This window comes from Felis catus, chromosome E1 (genome assembly GCF_018350175.1).
Source record: "Felis catus isolate Fca126 chromosome E1, F.catus_Fca126_mat1.0, whole genome shotgun sequence".
Taxonomy (NCBI): Eukaryota; Metazoa; Chordata; class Mammalia; order Carnivora; family Felidae; genus Felis; species Felis catus.
In genome coordinates this window covers 56867463-56885296 of record NC_058381.1, presented here as the reverse complement: position 1 = coordinate 56885296, position 17834 = coordinate 56867463, and the positions used below count along the sequence as shown (strand labels likewise).

The 17834-nt window shown below is 54.3% G+C and overlaps 2 protein-coding genes and 1 long non-coding RNA gene across 7 annotated transcripts; 1 reads left to right on the top strand and 2 right to left on the bottom strand.

Moving 5' to 3' along the window:
* Positions 1-283: 283 nt before the first annotated feature.
* METTL23 (methyltransferase like 23) lies at positions 284-5615 on the bottom strand. Of its 3 annotated transcripts, none has more exons than XM_045044845.1 (5): positions 5483-5615; positions 2593-2697; positions 1094-1331; positions 929-1013; positions 284-675 (listed from the first exon to the last, which is right to left on the bottom strand). In XM_045044845.1, the coding sequence occupies exons 2-5, from the start codon at positions 2674-2676 to the stop codon at positions 507-509; spliced, it is 576 nt and encodes a 191-aa protein (XP_044900780.1). In that variant the 5' UTR covers positions 2677-2697; positions 5483-5615; the 3' UTR covers positions 284-506. The 3 variants fall into 3 exon arrangements, with proteins under 3 accessions (XP_044900780.1, XP_003997231.1, XP_023099825.1); XM_003997182.5 differs by lacking the exon at positions 5483-5615 and adding an exon at positions 4936-5320; XM_023244057.2 differs by lacking the exon at positions 5483-5615 and adding an exon at positions 4936-5155 and having other exon boundaries at positions 2610-2697.
* A 102-nt stretch (positions 5616-5717) lies between these two features.
* On the top strand, positions 5718-16235 carry JMJD6 (jumonji domain containing 6, arginine demethylase and lysine hydroxylase). 3 transcript variants are annotated; one of them, XM_003997181.6, is made up of 7 exons: positions 5718-5850; positions 6381-6769; positions 7484-7770; positions 8906-9041; positions 10388-10526; positions 11364-11491; positions 12774-16235. In XM_003997181.6, the coding sequence occupies exons 1-7, from the start codon at positions 5722-5724 to the stop codon at positions 12808-12810; spliced, it is 1245 nt and encodes a 414-aa protein (XP_003997230.1). In that variant the 5' UTR covers positions 5718-5721; the 3' UTR covers positions 12811-16235. The 3 variants fall into 3 exon arrangements, with proteins under 3 accessions (XP_003997230.1, XP_019673864.1, XP_044900779.1); XM_019818305.3 differs by lacking the exons at positions 11364-11491; positions 12774-16235 and adding an exon at positions 9531-9619 and having other exon boundaries at positions 10388-10525; XM_045044844.1 differs by lacking the exons at positions 11364-11491; positions 12774-16235 and adding an exon at positions 9526-9619 and having other exon boundaries at positions 10388-10525.
* LOC123381996 lies at positions 8552-10388 on the bottom strand. The gene is made up of 2 exons (XR_006589697.1): positions 9729-10388; positions 8552-8589 (listed from the first exon to the last, which is right to left on the bottom strand). It is a non-coding gene; the product is annotated as an uncharacterized LOC123381996 (long non-coding RNA).
* Positions 16236-17834: the final 1599 nt, after the last annotated feature.

Here is a 17834-nt window from a genome sequence, read left to right as displayed (position 1 = left end):
GCTTTTCTCAGAATATGTCTTGGTCTTTTTTTCCCCATTTATTTGAAAGACCTGTGCAATTATCTTGTGAATTGTTACTGACTGTTATAGTATGAAAGCGAAATGTTTAGTGCTTGACCTTTTTTTCCCCTAAGTTAAAAAGTGGAAACCCCGTTTCAGCACCCGCTCCCCCTTAAAATCCATGCTCTAAGGTAGCACTTTGTGGAGGTTGTGGGTTACCCCCTTCTGTCATAGTCTAATTTATGTCGTATTTTTATTGATTTTTAAAGAACAGTCCAAGTCCTTTCTCTTACAGGTGTGTTTATTTTTGTTTTCATGGCTTTGTAACCCACGAGTGTTGTCCAGGTGACCCACCACAATCTTTTAAGGCCGACAGATCTGACCATCTTCAAATCCAGTGCTTGTACTCACTCCCAAGAAGCTAAAAGGGTCTGAGTTCTAATTGGCACGATAGGTTGCAAATCAGTGTTGACATTGCCCCAGAACAGCCTGTATGTAGGTATGATTCAGAGACTGTCCTTTTTTGCAAAGGAGATGACCAGCATTTCAACAGTATGTCTTCCTGGGAGGGCAGATTCTGCTATATCTTCCTTGTCTGCACCAAAAGACTCCAGAGGAATGTGGACACATTTCATATCCCACTTGTAGAGCAAAGCTTCAAGTGACCAGTCAGCACTGAAAAAGAAATAAATTGTTTTTTTGAAATTCTGCTTTTCCTGTTTTGCTTTAGATATATGTATTTTTAAAGGTTTTTGTTTGAGACAGAGTATGAGCAGGGGAGGGGCAGAAGGAGAGCGAATCCAAGCAGGACCGGAACGTGGGGCTCGATCTCATGGGCCCCGGGAGATCGTGACCCGCACGGGGAATCCAATTCAATCTTTAACCTAGAGTACAATTTAGAGTAAAACCCAGGATTACGCAGGCTTACCTTCTTACCTGGTAAGTAGACCACAGTTGGACCTTGGGGTTCTTTTGCATCAAAAAGTACACTGTAGTTAAGATGTCTTCAAAGTCTGGGAAGAAAGGACTTTCCTTAAAAGAACTTAAATCACCTTCAGCCAAATTTATGACTGAAGCGCAAAAAAACGTTTACCTTCTGGTTCAAAGAACACATCAGATGCAAGAATGATGTCTTGTGGTGGCAGAGCCAGGAGATCCGGACATACGTGGCCCCACGTTAGTCCTACAACACGCACCCGTGGCAGGTTGTTCATTTCCCGGCTCTGACGGCACATTTCTAGGCAGTGAGGCAGCTCTGAACTGTCGGACAGTATTACCTCGGCGCCACATTTTGCAGCCACGATTCCTGGAAGGCTCACTCCGGCCCCAATCTGATGAATATAAAAGATCACATTTCAAAGTTTTCCTTAGCATCGCAGGGAATTTGGGGTTTTAGTTTCCCTGAGTACAGGGTCAGGGAGTTAAGTATATTCTTGAGCTCATGTATGCACAGTGTGCCATAATTAGACATTGCCTTTGTATGTGAAGCTTAGGTTTTTGGGTTTGTAGAAATCAAGTGGTGTCTCTCAATTGGATTGAAAGGTTAAGTCCCATACAGGGCCCTAAATTCTGCAACTGACAATATTGCTTCCAAATTCCCATGGGCATCTCTGGCAGTTTATTGCTGAATATGCCCCAGGCAGTTTGGACACTAGCGGCATTTAGTTCTCTCACAGTCCATAAAAGAGCTCCCAATTATATGGGACACTGGGTCTCCAGAAGCTTGATGGGTGACTTGCATGCATACAGCCATTCTGGCTGTTACTACCAATTGTAACCTCTTTTATGTGGCTCTAGCCCGACAGATCTTCAACGGGGTTCATACTAAAGGGGATTTTCCAGTTGGGACTTCAAAGTGCTGAAGTCTTAAGCATACTAAGGAATAACTAAGGAATGCCTTTAGTGTCTATTTGGTTGAAGCACAAGTTTCCCATTTTCCAGTTTTAAGGACGGGTGGGGAGATTCTCAATCTGAATGTCTACAAATTGCCAGCTACAGCATGCCAAGTGCCTTCACACCATTCATTTACGTGGTTCTGCAAAAGTTCAGAGGGGTTACAAGTTTTGGATTTGTCTTCAGCCTTAGAGTTTAAGCATTGTACTGTGTGCAAACTTGACAAAAGTTTTTTTCTCTAAGCCGTCAGTGGTCTCGAGTGAAGTGATCAGGAAAAGTAGAGGACACTCAAGATTTCCAAAAATGGAAAGGGCTGTTTTTTGAGAAACCGCACATGTCACAGTAGACCCCAAATGACCCAGTTGGGACACCCTGGAAAGAGGGCCTTAGGGATTGCTTCCATACCAAGAGTCTAAAACTGAAACTAATCAATGGGCTTCACTTAGAGTAAGGGTCGGGTAAGGGTCGGCAAACTCTAACGGGCCAGATGATAAATATTTTAGTCTTGGTGGGTCTCCTGTGGTCTCTGGTATACGTTCTTTTTTTTACACAACTTAAAGTGTAAAAAGCGTTCTTAGCTCATAGAACTTACAAGCGGGCCAAATCATCTGATTTTAAAATATCAAACAAAAGCCAGTAACCAGCACATAGACTTAGATCTGAACATGGGATTCTTGGAAACCTCAGGGGCACTTGTACCTCTAAGACAGCCTTGCCTGGCAGAGATCTTCTGTGAAACCACAGGTACTGAGCCAGGACCACCGCACAGGGCCAAACATACATTCCGTACTGGAGGTGCAGGACCTGAAAAGAATTTTTTGTAAGCCAAAAATAACTCATCTGCTGGAAGTTGGAATATTTATTTTTACAGCAATTACTGAGTGCCTGACACTGGCATCTATTACAAAAACGGTGATTCCCTGCTGTAAAGTTCACATCCTATGGGGCATATGAAACTGCAATACCACAGGATAGCCACTCTCCACTCAACAAGCATTTATTTCAGGGACTGGGAGTGATTTCGTGGGCTATGGATGTAAAGCTCATGGAACACACATGTACATACATACCCTACTAGGAAGAGACAAGCCACAAGTAAGCGAATATGTTTTTGGCTGGTGTGGGTGCTAACACAACAAAACCGGGTGATGGCAGTGGTGGGGGCAGGGAACGATGGGGGGACAGTGATCACAAGGTGGCTATCCTAGATAGGGAGAACGGTTCAGACAGCACCCACAGCAAGCGCATGGGGGCTGGAGGCAGGGTTGTGGTAGTACAAGCAGAGGTCAGAGGGAAGGCAGGGACCAGACCTATGTGGTCTTCTGGGCCACAGGAAGTTTAGCTTTTAAGTGCAGTAAGAATGTATCCGAGGATTATAATCACAGGCAGTTTGGTATGGTCCTGGGAAACAGGCTAGGGAGACATTCCAGAAGAGCTTTGAGTGCAGCTCGGTTCTGGAGTTAGGAAGGCAGGCAGCATACAGAGCCTTTGCAAAGACACAGAATTGCGAGAGAGGCAAATTAAACGGCTCACGCCTTTGGAACGAGCCTGCCTGAGTTCAAACTCCAGATATGTAACTGACTACCTGTGGGACCTCACCTGCCATTCAACCTGTCCGTGCTTCAGTTTCCGCCACCGCAAAACACTATCCCATAGGGTGATGGTGGAAGATTCGACGCAAACTTAGTACAGCACCAGGCACAAAATGAGCACACACCTTGAGCGGTTATTAAAAGACTGCAAAACCGCAAGTCTGTTTTCTAGAGCAAAGGGTGCTGCTTGTGGTTGGAAACGGCGCTCGAGTTTTCAAAGTACCAAAGGTGAAGGAACTGGAAGTTTGAACTCAATTCATTCAATTCACTCTCCAAAATTTTAGTGCCTAAAATATGCTAGGCACTGGGTCTTAAGTGTAGGGCGTGCATGGTGAATAAAATGCCTGCCCTGGTAGATTTCACCCAAGATACATTAAAGGGTTTCTGATCACAGCAGTTGAGTTTGCCGATTTGGGTGGAAAGAGGTCTTTCTTCTCACACGGAGTATCTTCACCTCCTAAATGAGGGAAGAAATCGAGTGGGTATTTCAACGGGAAGGCATTTAAAAACTGTTAGAAACGGTTTCACTCGAGACTTTACCTCCTCTTACCCATTTATCATCTTTAAAATATTTATTTAGGGGTGCCTGGGTGGCTCAGTCGGTTAAGCGTCTGACTTCAGCTCGGGTCATGATCTCGCGGTCCCTGAGTTCGAGCCCCATGTCGGGCTCTGTGCTGACAGCTCAGAGCCTGGAGCCTGTTTCAAATTGTGTCTCCCTCTCTCTCTGCCCCTCCCCTGCTCATGCTCTGTCTCTCTCTGTCTCAAAATAAATAAAAATATTAAAAAAAATATTTATGTATTTTGAGACAGAGAGACCGCAAGTGTGAGTGGGGGAGGATCAGAGAGCGGGAGGGAGAACCCCAAGCAGGCTCTGAGCTGAGACGACGACGACCCGAGCCCAAATCAAGAGTCGGACGCCCCTTTGAATTGTTTCGCTAATACCTACCTCACCCACTGCCGTTGAAATCTAAACACGGCCACGTCAAAATGCTTCGAAAAACCGGACGCATAAAGTATTACTATTATTACTGAGAGTTTGGGGCAGCTGTAAACCGGAAGGAACGGGTGCCAACCCACGGAACTTTATTCGGATAGTGAGGGTAGAATTCCCGATCCTAGATAAAGCTGAATTAAGAAGCCCTTCTACTAGGTCAAAGGAAGTGTTCGGTGTCCAAAATGTCACTTTTCGGGCAGGAAATATTTGATGCGGAGGGCTCTCTTCCTGGCAGGACCCCCAAGTTTCTTACTTCAAGACTGTCAGAGGGCTTCCCACCGCGACCCTTCCCGCTCGGAGGCCCTTCCTCAGGCAGGGTAGCCGCCAGAGCCCGTCCCCCACCCCCTCCCAACACCCCCCCCCCCCCCCCCCGCCCAGGCCACTGAGAACAGCTCCTGCCCCGGGCGCCACCGCAAGGGGCCGGAGGCGCCCCCCGGCGGGTGCCGCTGCACGCACCTGCGGGACGCTGACCTCCAGCACCGTCCCCTCAGCCCCCAGGCCCGGCTCCTCTGAGAACCGAAAGCGCTGGGCCCGAACCACATGCCCTCGAAGGCCACGCTCGCCCGTGGGGGAGTCGGTGGCCCCCCGGCGGGCCGCGAGCAGCGGAGGGCGCCAGGTTGCCAGGCTGGGCACGCGGGGGACCCCGGGACCGGCTGGAGCCGTCTCACCGGCGCCACGTGGCCCTTCGCGGGCCCCGTCGGGTCGCCGCAACGGGACAGCAAGGGCGGGGAACACACCCCTCGGGGGACGGTGTGGCCGTGCGGCAAGAGACCAAAGACCTGGCAGAGAAGACAGGGAAGACAGGTGGCCTCGGCTGCTCGCACGCCGGAAACGGGCGGCGGAGTGAGCGCTCGCTTCCGGAAGTGACGTACACAGCGGAAGCGGGAGCGGGAGAGGCGGGACCGCAGTGAGGAGGCGCCTCCATCGGCCTGACCTTCCCAACATGGCGGCGAGCCGGGGAGTGTGAGGGCGGACCCCGGAGGCGCCCAAGCCAATGGCTCACCACTAGTGGCCCGGGGGCGGGGAAGACGGCAGCCGCGTGCCCAACCCGAGGCCCGGGAGGTGGTTGCGGAGTGAATCTTCTGGAAGGCGACTTTAAAGGCGCCGGGCCAGAGCGAAGGGCGTTTCGGTGCCGCCGCCGCCGCCGCCGTCGCCGCCGCCCGGGCCGGGGAGGGGGCGCGTTGGAAGCAGAAAGCGAGCTGCGCCGAGGTGGTCGCGGGAGCAGCTGGTGACCCGCGCAAGATGAACCACAAGAGCAAGAAGCGGATCCGCGAGGCCAAGCGGAGTGCGCGGCCGGAGCTCAAGGACTCGCTGGACTGGACCCGTCACAACTACTACGAGAGCTTCTCGCTGAACCCGGCGGCCGTGGCGGTGAGCCGGCCGGGGTCGGGGTCGCGGGCCGGGCACGGGCGTCTCCGGGCGGCCGGGGACCTCTCCGGGCGCGTCTCCCCCGAGTTCCGATGGGCTCACCCGCACCCCGCGGAGGTCGGGGTCATCGGGGGCCGGATTCCAGGGCCGACCTCCTTCCGCCCGCGCCGCGGCCGCCTCCTGTCCCGGGGGCAACTGGAGGCTGACGCCTTTGGCGCCCTCAACGAGAGCTGTCGCCCCTAGACCCCTTTGGGCGGCGGCGCCCTCTGGGACCTGGCTGTCAAGGCCCACGAGTGGGAGATGCGTAGCCCCCTTCCCCTGGTGGGGCGGCGCTGGGTGCGACGTGTCAGTCCGCACGCAGGTCCTTATCCCTTCCCCTCCGTCCCACCCCCCGCAAGATAAGCCGGAACAAGAATCTGGCTTCTTAGGTGTGTCATAGCTAACTGGACCTGGGGGACGCCGTCTTCTACCGCTGGACTTTTTGTTGTGTTGCTTTTGTCTCTAACTGGATCGGTCTTTTCTGATTCCCCCAGGATAACGTGGAAAGGGCAGACGCGTTACAGCTGTCCGTGGAAGAATTTGTCGAGCGCTACGAAAGACCTTACAAACCCGTGGTTCTGCTCAATGCCCAAGAGGGCTGGTCTGCTCAGGAGAAATGGACCCTGGAGCGCCTCAAAAGGAAATACCGGAACCAGAAGTTCAAGTGCGGTGAGGATAATGACGGTTACTCAGTGAAGATGAAGATGAAATACTACATCGAGTACATGGAGAGCACTCGAGATGACAGCCCCCTTTACATCTTTGACAGCAGCTATGGTGAACACCCCAAAAGAAGGAAACTTCTGGAAGACTACAAGGTGCCCAAGTTTTTCACTGATGACCTTTTCCAGTATGCCGGGGAGAAACGCAGGCCCCCTTACAGGTAAAGTACTTGGGGGTGAAGCCCTTAGGCTCTCCTGTACGACAGGATGTGTCACCTGAGCGCGGTCAGCCAACCTTTTTCCAGAACACTGAGTGGTTCTCCTTGGCTGCACATGGGACTTAGGGGGTTACTGCTGTCTGACCAGGCCTTGCCGCCACAGACGGGTTTCATTGGTTTGGGTTGCCACCTAGGCATCAAGATTTCAGAAGGCTCCCCAGGTGACTCGAACATTCAGGCAGAGTTGAACTACTGATCTTTAAGGGTGGCTTCTAATTTTTTTTTTTTTTTAACGTTTCTTTATTTCTGAGACAGAGAGTGAGCAGGGGAGGGGCAGAGAGCTGGGAGACACAGAATCCCTGTGTCCAGGGACACAGTCTCCAGGCTCCGAACTGTCAGTTCAGGGACTTAAATCCACGAACCGCGAGATCATGACCTGAGCCGAAGTCGGATGCTTAACCGACTGAGCCACCCAGGCGCCCCAAGGAAAGTTTTGATAGTTAAAGCCCAGTAGTAGGCCACATCAGTGATTTTTATTTTTTCTGTTATGGAGCGCTCCAGGCACGATTCGTTCAGCGTTCCCTTGTGGCAGGGTCTGCGTGATCTCTGAAATAGAGGTCACATAACGTGTTTTATGAGACCAAGAACTCACTGTTTTGTAGTATGTGTGCACAGAGTCAGTTTATCCTTCACATCTTGGACGTTTCTGTCCTTCAGGTGGTTTGTGATGGGGCCACCACGCTCTGGAACCGGAATTCACATCGACCCTCTGGGGACCAGTGCCTGGAACGCCTTAGTTCAGGGCCACAAGCGCTGGTGCCTGTTTCCTACCAGCACGCCCAGGGAACTCATCAAGGTGACCCGTGAAGAAGGAGGGAACCAGCAAGACGAGGCTATTACCTGGTTTAGTATCATCCATCCCCGGACGCAGCTTCCCACCTGGCCGCCTGAATTCAAACCCCTGGAGATCTTACAAAAACCAGGAGAGACTGTCTTCGTACCAGGTATAGAGGAACTGAGAGAAAGCACATTGTTTGATTTGTTTTATTTGTCATTTCGGAGCAGAAGTAAATGCAGAAGGAGTCCCAAAGAGATCCCCCTGCATGCTGACTCTAAATGAACTGACTGGTGCCCGCCTCGGACAGTGAGGTCTGTCACTGTGCCATCAAGCACTTAGGGGGCCGCTGTCCACATTTCTTGTAACCTGAATCTATAGTGGCTGTCGGGAAATTTCCTGTATGTAGAGAGTGTGCCCATCTCTGTCCCTGGTAGTTACCTAGTGTCTTTGTGAATGTGCGGTGACTTGTGTGTATTTCTGCAAATTGGGTTTTTAATACAGTGTAGCACGGGCTGGGTTGAGTCAGGAAATAGGAACTTGGGGCCAAGAGGCAGGAAGTCCCATACCTGAAAACTACACTTCGGAAAAAAACAAAAAAACGACATCTTGTTATGATAGGTTAAGTGTCGAGGGCAAGGGTGTTTAATATTTAAGATAGGTCTTATGGAGTGCCTGGGTTGTTCAGTCGGTTGATTGTCCGACTTCGGCTCAGGTCATGACCTCACAGTTCGTGGGTTCGAGCCCCGCGTCGGGCTCGGTGCTGACAGCTCAGAGCCTGGAGCCTGCTTTGGATTCTGTGTCTCCCTCTCTCTCTGCGCCTCCCCCGCTCATGCTCTGTCTCTCTCTGCCAAAAAAAAAAAAAAAACAAACATTAAAAAATAAACTTAAGACAGGTCTGAATAGGTATTGAGATAGAAACCGAAGAACTTACTGCTTTTATAGTTTTGATCACAGTTTTGGATCAGCAGGGGTCCACACGCTTTTTCTGTAAAGGGCAGAGAGTAAATATTTTAAGCACGGGGGTTGGGGGGCAGACAGTGTTTATTCCAACTGCTTAATTCTGCCCTTGGAGCAGGAAAGCAGCCACGGACAGCCTGGAAATGAGCAGGCACAGCTGTGCTCCAGGAGAAGTTTACACGGATTAGTTGTGATTCCTGGATCAGGAGAAGCATTTACCACGCTGGGTCTCCTGTCCCCGAGTCCCTCCCCGTAGATTGGAACCCGCTGTTGGCAGGGTTCTTGTCATCCGTGATTTTGTACGGAACCCAGCCCTGTTTAACTGCTTATTTGTTGGATTTCAGGAGGCTGGTGGCACGTTGTCCTTAATCTTGACACCACCATTGCCATCACCCAGAATTTTGCCAGCAGCACCAACTTCCCCGTTGTATGGCACAAGACGGTAAGAGGAAGACCAAAGTTATCGCGGAAATGGTATAGGTGAGAGACGTTTCCTTCTTCTTTTGCTTTGTTCCAACTCCAACCCCAGAGGCGAAGTAAAAAAAAAAGTCCACCGCTGCAGTAACGTGTGCTGGTCTGAGGCCTGGGAGAGCTGGGGCTGCAAAACCTCATGGGCAGAGGCCAGGGGGTCCAAGGTCAGGGCTAGTTCTCAGGATGCTTGCCAGCCTCGAGGCGACAGGGTAAGACTCTGCATGTTTGATCAAAGTCAGTCCGTCAAAACATGGCCATGATTGGGGTGTTTCTTTTGTGTTCTGTTTTGTTTTGTTTTCGATTTTTGTCCTCTTCCCCCCCTCCCCCCCACCCCAAAGGCTAGCACTTAGCAAAGGAAGCCATGTTGTTTGGGTTTTATTTTGGTTCTGTCTTTTTCTTACTCAGAAGCATTATGCCCCTTTGAACTTACTACCTTCAGTTCTTGTGAGCGAGGTGACTGCCCTGGAGACTTAGCTCCTCTGTTTATCCACAGAACAGATACAGCACGGGCAGCGGCAGTGCAAGCCACCCCCAGCCACCCCGTGCCACTGTGTCCCAACCCTGACCTGGAGGGACCAGCTCTCGGGGTAAGAGAGGGATCCTGGCTTGGTCAGTGCTCAGCTTCCCTGCTGAGAGGGCCAGCAAGGGTGGTGGCTTTGTTCTCCCCGGACCCTCGGGCACCTGCGGCCCACTTACTTTGTCCCACCGGCCGCTGTGTGCCGTGACTCGGTCGTTCTAAAGGCCTTAACCGCACAGCAGGTGCTTTGTCCCTGGTTAGTGCGGACGCCAGATTAGGTCCCTGAGGGGAGGGTCCCCGCCTCTGAAAGTCCAGTTCAGGTGTGTCTTCGAGCGAGGGGAACCCTCTCTGTTACTTGACGCTTCTTATTTCTTACAAATCTGATTGTTTCTCCGCTTACGAAGGGAACTTAACCGAGCCCGACTGCAGTCACTAAACGCTGTGTTGTGGAAAGGAAGGGCTTAGAAAATCCACTAGGAAAGGTTCAGGAGGAAACAAACAGAAAAAAAACACAAGGAAGAGAGACTTTTTCTCCCAGGTGGACGAAAGCGCAGCCTGACTCAGGGCAGCCGTGCCTCACACGTTGGCACTGCAGCCGGCTCCTTTGCGAAGGTCAGAGTGAGCCGCGAGCAGCCAGTTCGCCTTTCCGGAGGGCCTGGGCGGCAGGCACGCGGGGGCTTCTGCTCCCGGCCTGCGGGTGCGTGTGTCCTCACCACGTCCCCGTCCGGCACTCCCCGGCGCTCCCGAGAGAGGCAGGCCTCAGCTCCGGGTTCGGGGTTAAATGTGCTCGGTGTGCTCGCCGGTCCCAGCGCTGGGAACGATGTTTCTTGTCTCTCAGGATCTTGAAGCAAGAGCACCCCGAGTTGGCGGTCCTGGCCGACTCGGTTGACCTTCAGGAGTCCACGGGGATCGCATCCGACAGCTCCAGTGACTCCTCCAGTTCCTCCAGCTCCAGCTCGTCCGACTCGGACTCGGAGGTGAGGCCCTGCTCCCTCCCCAGGCCTCCCAGGAGGTCACTGGCAGGGGGACTCAGCGGCAGCCTTCCCTCCTCCTGGCCCAGAGGGAGAGAGAGCCGCTTCCGCCAAGAGCTCCGCCTGCCACCCTCCCTGCTGTGTGGTGAATTCCGCCCAGTTTGTAGCCTCGTGCGTGCGTGGGGGGGTCATCGCGAGAACTTTGGGAGGCAAAAGGAGTGTGGGGGGATCTCGCTACCGAGCGGCCCAGGATCACACAGCTAGCAAATGGCAGCATGGGCGTTCGGACGCAGAGCCTCGCGAGCTCCGAGCCCGTGCTGAGAATTTTCCCTGCGGATGTAACCCGTGAGCCTGGGATCCGCACAGGCTCAGCGGCTTGTTAAAAGCTAACGGGATACCGGGGAAGAGGGACCTGTGCCCTCAGCGGGTGAAATTGCCGTCCTGCCACTTCGCAGAATCTGTCGATTCGGTGTTCCCCAGGGGGCGGGGGAGCGAGACCGTGCAGGGCCCTGTGTCCCCTCTCGCCCGCCTCGGGGTCTGTGTCCGCGCAGCGGGATCGCATAATGCGGCGTCAGAGCGCCGGCTGTAGACCGTCCTTAGAGCCGCGTCTTGATTCTAAACCCGTGAGCCCCCCATCAGAGAATGCTGGCGGGCCCCCCGGCGTCCGGGGGCAGCCGCGGTGTTTCCGGGGCTGGGTAGCTGGGCCGTGTTGCGGAGCCGGCAGAAGCGGCTGCTTCGCTTCTGGGAGAACCCGGACATTTGTGCCGTTTCCGGAGGGTAGAGGTTTGTTGACAGACCGGGTCGCATCCGGTCGAATTCCTGCTTTTCTCCTTCCGTGTCCAGTGTGAGTCCGGGTCTGAAGGGGACGGGACGACGCACCGCAGGAAGAAGCGGAGGACGTGCAGCATGATGGGAAACGGGGACACCACCTCCCAGGACGACTGTGTGAGCAAAGAGCGCAGCTCCTCCAGGTGACCACGCACGGCCGCCGTCTGCGTAGGAGGGACGTGGCCACATGAGGGGCGGGGCCCTGGGGAGGTCAGCCTTTTGGATCCGCGGTCAAGGGGAGGGCCGGACAAAGGCAGAGAATGAGGGCGCTCTCGGAATACGAGTCCGTTCACTCGGCCTTTGCTGCAGTGGCTTTTTTCACTGCTACCGGGGCAGATTAACGCCGCTTCTTTTACGCGGAAAGGCAAGAATCTGTGTGGATGGTGCCAAGGACACCCTTAATGTTATTTAATAAAAATTAAATCCGTTTTCTATCCTTGCCATTTTTTCCCTTCGAGAATACCAGAAACCCCCCCTTGTTATTCTCGCGGCCTTGGGGGACAGCAGGGACTCCGCTGGCGTGCGCGCTCGGCGGGGAGGCGATGGTTACAGCTGTACAGGCGGCAGCGCGGGAGAAGTTCCCCGCGCCTCCTGAGGGCCTGAGGTGTGGCCTCCTGGCGTTGTCCCCCACTGCCGTCGTCCCTTTGAGCGCTCACACCGAGGGAGACGGCGGCGCGGAACTCGGGTGTTTTGTGAGGCCTCCGTCCCGTCTCCCACGCTCGTTCGAACCAGAGTGGATGTCAATAAGCGAACGCTTAAAGTCACTAAGGTCATTTCTGCCAGCAGTGGCCCTGTGCTGGGCACGTGACGGGCTTACGGGGAGGGGGGTTGGTGGCTGCCGTGCGCCCCGGGGCCCGGATCCCAGAGCCCCTTGCCACGGTGCGAGTTGCAGCGTGTCTGCAACGGGGAGACGGGGAGACGTTTCGGGAAGGTAGTCAGATACTGGAGCTCTCACGACTTTTTAAGTGTCTCAGGCCCCGGCAGTGCCGCGGCCGACGTCCCTGTCGCGTCCTTTGTATCTCTGAGCAGAGCGTTGTCTTCGGTGTGTTAGGAAAGTTTAGGACCCATGTTCCTTTCAGTCTGTTTCCCTCGTCCTCTGCAGTCACACTGGAATCCCACGAGAAGTTCAGGTGTCCTGTTCACCTGAATTTGTGGGACTAGAACATGCATTCCTCAACCCAGTCGCCCTCTTCAGGCCGCTCTTAGATTTCACTTCTTGCCTTTTTAAGGCGTCTGTGTTGTCGCGGACTCACTCCTACCTGCCCGCACTGTGTGACTTCGTAACTTGGAAGGGAAGGTCGTAGGGACAGCCCTGCCCTTAATGCCACGTGGGGTCCTGGGGTTCGGCTTTAACGTTTCCTTCCAGCTTTGCACCCGCTGTGCCGTCTACATGCTGATTACAGGCAGTTGTACTTTCCTTGGCAGGATTAGGGACACTTGTGGAGGCCGGGCTCACCCCTGAGCAAAGAGAGAGACTGTCCCTGAGGTGGTTCCTGCGTACGTGGTTGGCGGCCACCTGACTCAGTTTTCACGTCTTCTGCTCCCTCCTTCTCCTCTGTCTTCTCTGAATTTGGATCATCCTTCTCTGGTCCAAGCTTCTGTCTTCGGTCAAATGCTGTTTTCACTGCTTCCTAAGACTAGATGGCCAAGAAGTTTAAAAGCTCACGACCCTCAGTGAAACCCCGAAACGCTGCAGGCCCGTGGGCCCCTGGGTGACAAGGCCTGTGCTGTCTCTGAACCACGCTGCTCCGCCCCGAGGCCGGAGGGCCGCCATCCCGGGAGCGGCTGGCTGCATCTGACCCCTCCCCGACCGTTGGTGCGGAACCTCTGCCGTCCAAGAGCCGGCTGCCCACCAGCGGGCCCTGAGGGGCGAGCGGACTCGGATTTGCGTGTGAGCTGGTTACGCGTATGAAGTGCCGCGTGTGCGCCACCTCCCCGTGTCACCCTTTGTCCGAAGCCGCGTGGCGGTGACCCAGCCGGCACGTGCGGCACCGCTCACCACCGCGAGCACTGTCTTGTGACGCGTTCCCTTCTCTCCGCCGTCGGAGGGCCTCGTGCGTCCCGGCGGTGTGTGTGTGCCGAGTGTCCTGGGGGGAAGGACGCCGCATCGGGGTTTGGGTTGGGGACAGAGCAGGAAAGGTGTTCAGTGCATTCTCATCACGGAACGTGAATGAGGAACGGGGCTGCCTCCTGACAGACGTGTCCTGGTCTTTCCTGCCGCGTGATCTGCTCCGCGAGAGACGTCGCGATGAGTGTCCCCGTTCGTTTGACCGGCAGACACGAGGTGGGCGCCTCGGGCTGCACGTCTGGAGTGAGGTCCTATACGGTGCTTCTCGCCTTTGGGATCTCATCTGGGCTTCCAGACGACTCCGCCGTGAACGCTTGGGGATTGACCAGTAGGTTCCACGTCTTGCCCTCTTCATTCTTACCTGCTTGCCTTAATCCGTCCCTGAATTCAACTAAACTTAAAAGTAAAAGGGGGCTTGGCAGGGACGTGCCGTCTTCTGGGTGGGAACGCAGGCCAGGGCACGAGCAGCCGGAGGGCAGAGGAGCTCTCACCGTAGTCTCCCGGGCGAGCCGCGAGGTGTGTGCACGCATCCTGGAATCGTGTGGTGTCGCCTCCCCCAGATCCTCCCGACACGTGGCTTTAATCTGGGGAGCCCAGGTCTCTTCTGTGCAGAGGTTACATTTTTAGCAGAGCGGTTACCATTTCTCGACACTAGGTCGGTCGAGTGGCTTTACTCTAGGAGGTTGGGCCCCTATTTTGTGTTTTCTGCATCCTCAAATGCCAATGCAAAGAAGTGGCCGGATGGGATGGAGAACATCTGCCACCTTCTCAGCGCTGGCGCCCGGCACCCGCCCTCCTTTCCCCGCCCGGCCACGGGGCTCGGCGGCCCCGGGCTCCAGGGTGTGTGTGCGTGTGAGTAAAGTCATACACGGAACTTGTAACCTGTTTGTATTAATACCTGAATGGTGTTCCTCCTCCTCTTTAAAATTTTCTTGCCATCTTCAAAATAATTTTTTCATCTCCCCGGTATTGCTACGGGGCGATCGCACCTTCCTCTCAAATTCGTACCAATCTCTCTAAGCCTCGGTTTAAAGGCAAACCAACAAAAGCAAAAGGCTGTTTGCCGCCAGGGGGCGTGCAGTGGCTGCGACGACAGGGTAGTTTGAATTGGAGAGATTAGCCTCCTCCCCCCACCCCCCCAGAGGCTCCAGCGATGGGTGATTCCTGTTTGACCACCAATACTCAGAAATAAGGGATCCAGCTCATCTGGCAGGCTCGCAGTCCCTTCACCTGAAAGCATCTGGCTCACACAGAGTACGTGCTGCCTTTGGGCTCTCGCCGGCCCATGAACGACCATGGATGGGGCAGTCTTCGTTTTAGCCAGGCCGGGATTCAGCACCTCCCACGCCTCCCCTTTTACTGTCACCGTGGGCCAGCCGAGCACGCCAGCGTGGAAAGAAAGCAGGGATGGGGTGCGGAAACTGAGAAAGGAGTGGAGTGATGGCCGGGTGCTCAGGACAAGGTAGAAAGTGGGGACCAGGGCCATCTGCTCTGACGTCAACCCTTCTGCCCTGGTGGCCTGGGCTGCTCCACGTGCCATCAGCAGTAGTGAGAGAAGGATACCGCATGAAACTATTTTCTAGGGATTCTTCCCTAGACCCAATGCGCTGGGTCCTGGAACGGGGGCTCTTCGACCAGTAACTGATTGGAGCAGGTGGATGAAGACATTGGGGGGGTGGGGGAGCCTCTGGGGCTTCGGGGGTGAGCACCAAGGGTTCTACCATCAGCCTGAGTATCCAGGGCCGCACACAGGTGCCTCTGGGGTCATCAGTAGTGCTGGGATATTCAGGGTGACACCTTTGAGGGGAGAGCCACCAAACGCAGGGACGTTGTTCACATTTGGCTCAGGCTCGCAGATGCCCATTGATTAGTCATTCGAGCACCCAGCCTGCGTTTGAGTGCCAGCCACTGTTCTAGGTGCTGGAGATGAAGCAGTGACGAGTCCAGGTCCCTCCTCTCGTGGTGCTAAGGGACAGTGAGTGTGCCGTGGTTCCCAAGGGTCGCTGGTCGGGGTAGGTAGAGTCCGTCATATCCATTTCCGTGGCCAGAAAAGCAAGTTCAGACTTTACAAAATACAAGTTGATGAGATCTTCATAAAAGAACGTCATTAACATCATAGCCGTGTTCTTAGTATTTGGTTTCTCTTTCTAAATTAGCTAAAGATATCTAAGGGTAAGCAAGAAAGTTGCTGGTATAAGTTGCTTTGTGAACTTACTAGAGGTTCCGCCTGGATGTGATTTAGGACCTCAGATGAGCGTGTGGGACAGAGCGGGAGTTTTGCGGTAAATGTCGTAAAAAGTGCTTTCTAAGGACGTAGGCGTGTAAGTGCGCAGCTGTAGGTTCCTCGAATCCTGTGTAGCGTTTCCACAAGTAAGTCGTTTGTCATGTGTGCTGGTACTGTCGATGGTTCCCCGCGGAGTCTGGTTCCTCCTCACACTCCCCTCCCCGCCTTCTGCCACGATGTTCCAATGATGTCACATTCTATACAGCCAAACTAGACAAACCTCGTGCCCCGGCCCCTCAGGTGGTGGCTGTCATCGGTAGTTCAAAAACGTGACACTCCTCGTGTCCCCTGAGCACTGGCCCGGCCGGCTGTCTCCAGGGTGACTGGACAGTGCGGAAGGCCGGGGACCACGTGCTGAGTTGAGTCCTCACGCCTCCTGCAGCTGTCACACGCACCCAGCAGCCTCCTACGTCTGCTTTCATCTCGCCGTGGGCTCCGCCACCAAATGCCTGTGGCTCTGCCATTTGACTGGTATTTTTAACTTTCACTTGGATGAAACTTGTTCATCATTTTAAATAAAGCAACTTGGTTTGGAGTTGGGTTTTTTGCATTGTTCTGTTCTTGTTTCTTTCCGTTATTCATCCGATAGTTGATACAGAACATGACCGAGTTTGCACAACGGGCCCTCTTACATAGCAACTTTGAAACAGTGAGGACAGGGGACAAGGAAGAATGTTCTGTTCTTGTTTCTTTCCGTTATTCATCCGATAGTTGATACAGAACATGACCGAGTTTGCACAACGGGCCCTCTTACATAGCAACTTTGAAACAGTGAGGACAGGGGACAAGGAAGAAGACCCACTTAGCCCATAAGTCCCCTTGTGGTCAGAAGCCAGTAGCTAAGACCTAAGCCCCACTCCGCATTTTGCATATTACGGGCTGTTTTTCATCGGTCACCACTGAAATTCCTTTTACTTGTACCTTCATATTATGTGATCCGGCAGGATTAAGCTTGCCTTTTGCCCATTGGTCATAACTGGACCAGGAGGAAGCCTGAGCACACGCTAGCATCTTCCATTTAAACAGCACTCCATCTAGGGGCGCCTGGGTGGCTCGGTTGGTTAGGGACCTCGGCTCAAGTCGTGATGTCACAAGCCGTGGGTTCGAGCCCCGCGTCGGGCCCTGTGCTGACAGCCCGGAGCCAGGAGCCTACTTCCGATTCTGTATCTCCCTCTCTCTCTGCCCCTCCCCTGCTCACGCTCTGTCTCTCTCAAAAATAAATAAACATTAAAAAAAAATTTAAACAACACTCCATTCTAGCTGCTTGGCTCCCACCAGATGTCAGCTCAGGCACTGTAATTTTTCCAAAACAGCAGTAAATGTATCCGAAGCAAAAACCGGCACCCTGTTTTTTCAGTTGGTACTTGACACACTTCGTCCGCCCTGTGTTTATTGGGAGCGGGGGAGAAATACTTTTCAGGTTACAGCGTAGTCATCTCAAACACACACTGTTCAGCAACAGAGCCCTGGAAGGATCTGGAAGGAACAAAACCAGTACACTTCCCTTCATTCCACCTTCGCTACCTTCCAGAATTACTCCCAAGAGGAACAGCCAGTAGGGGACCAGAGTGGACACAAGGCACCTGGAGCTGAGTTCCAGAAACAGCCTTTGGGGGGCAGCCACGTTACAAGGACGCCCGTGTGGAAGGCTGCTGGGTCTCAGCCCAGAAGGGGCATCCAGCGGCCAGGCTCGGGCAGTGTCCTCTGAAAACGCTGTGGACGTGTCCGGGGAGTGGCCGGGAGTAAAGCGGGGTTGACCTTCGCTTTGCACCGTCTTGCCGGCAGTCCAGGGCCACGGTTTAGGCGAGCCTTCCGGCCTCACCGGGCCTCGGCATTCCGCTGGCGGTTCCAAAGTGCTGTGAGATGGCCTTCTGTACCGGGCGGAAATGCTGCCGAGAACCACGGTAATCTGAGGGCGCCCGTGGAATGAGTGTTGCAAGCCGGTTTTCAAAACAAAAATCTAAGCGCAAAGCTTAGGGGCCCGGGGCGGGGCTGGGACTCGCCCGGCCTCAGGAGCGCCGCCCCCAGGGGTCAGGCCCCGGGTCCCCCAGCGTCGGAGCCACCCCCGGGGGAGGGGGGGGAGGGGGGAGGCGGGGCGCGGCGGGGGCTCCGCCCCGGGGCGGGGCGCGGGCGG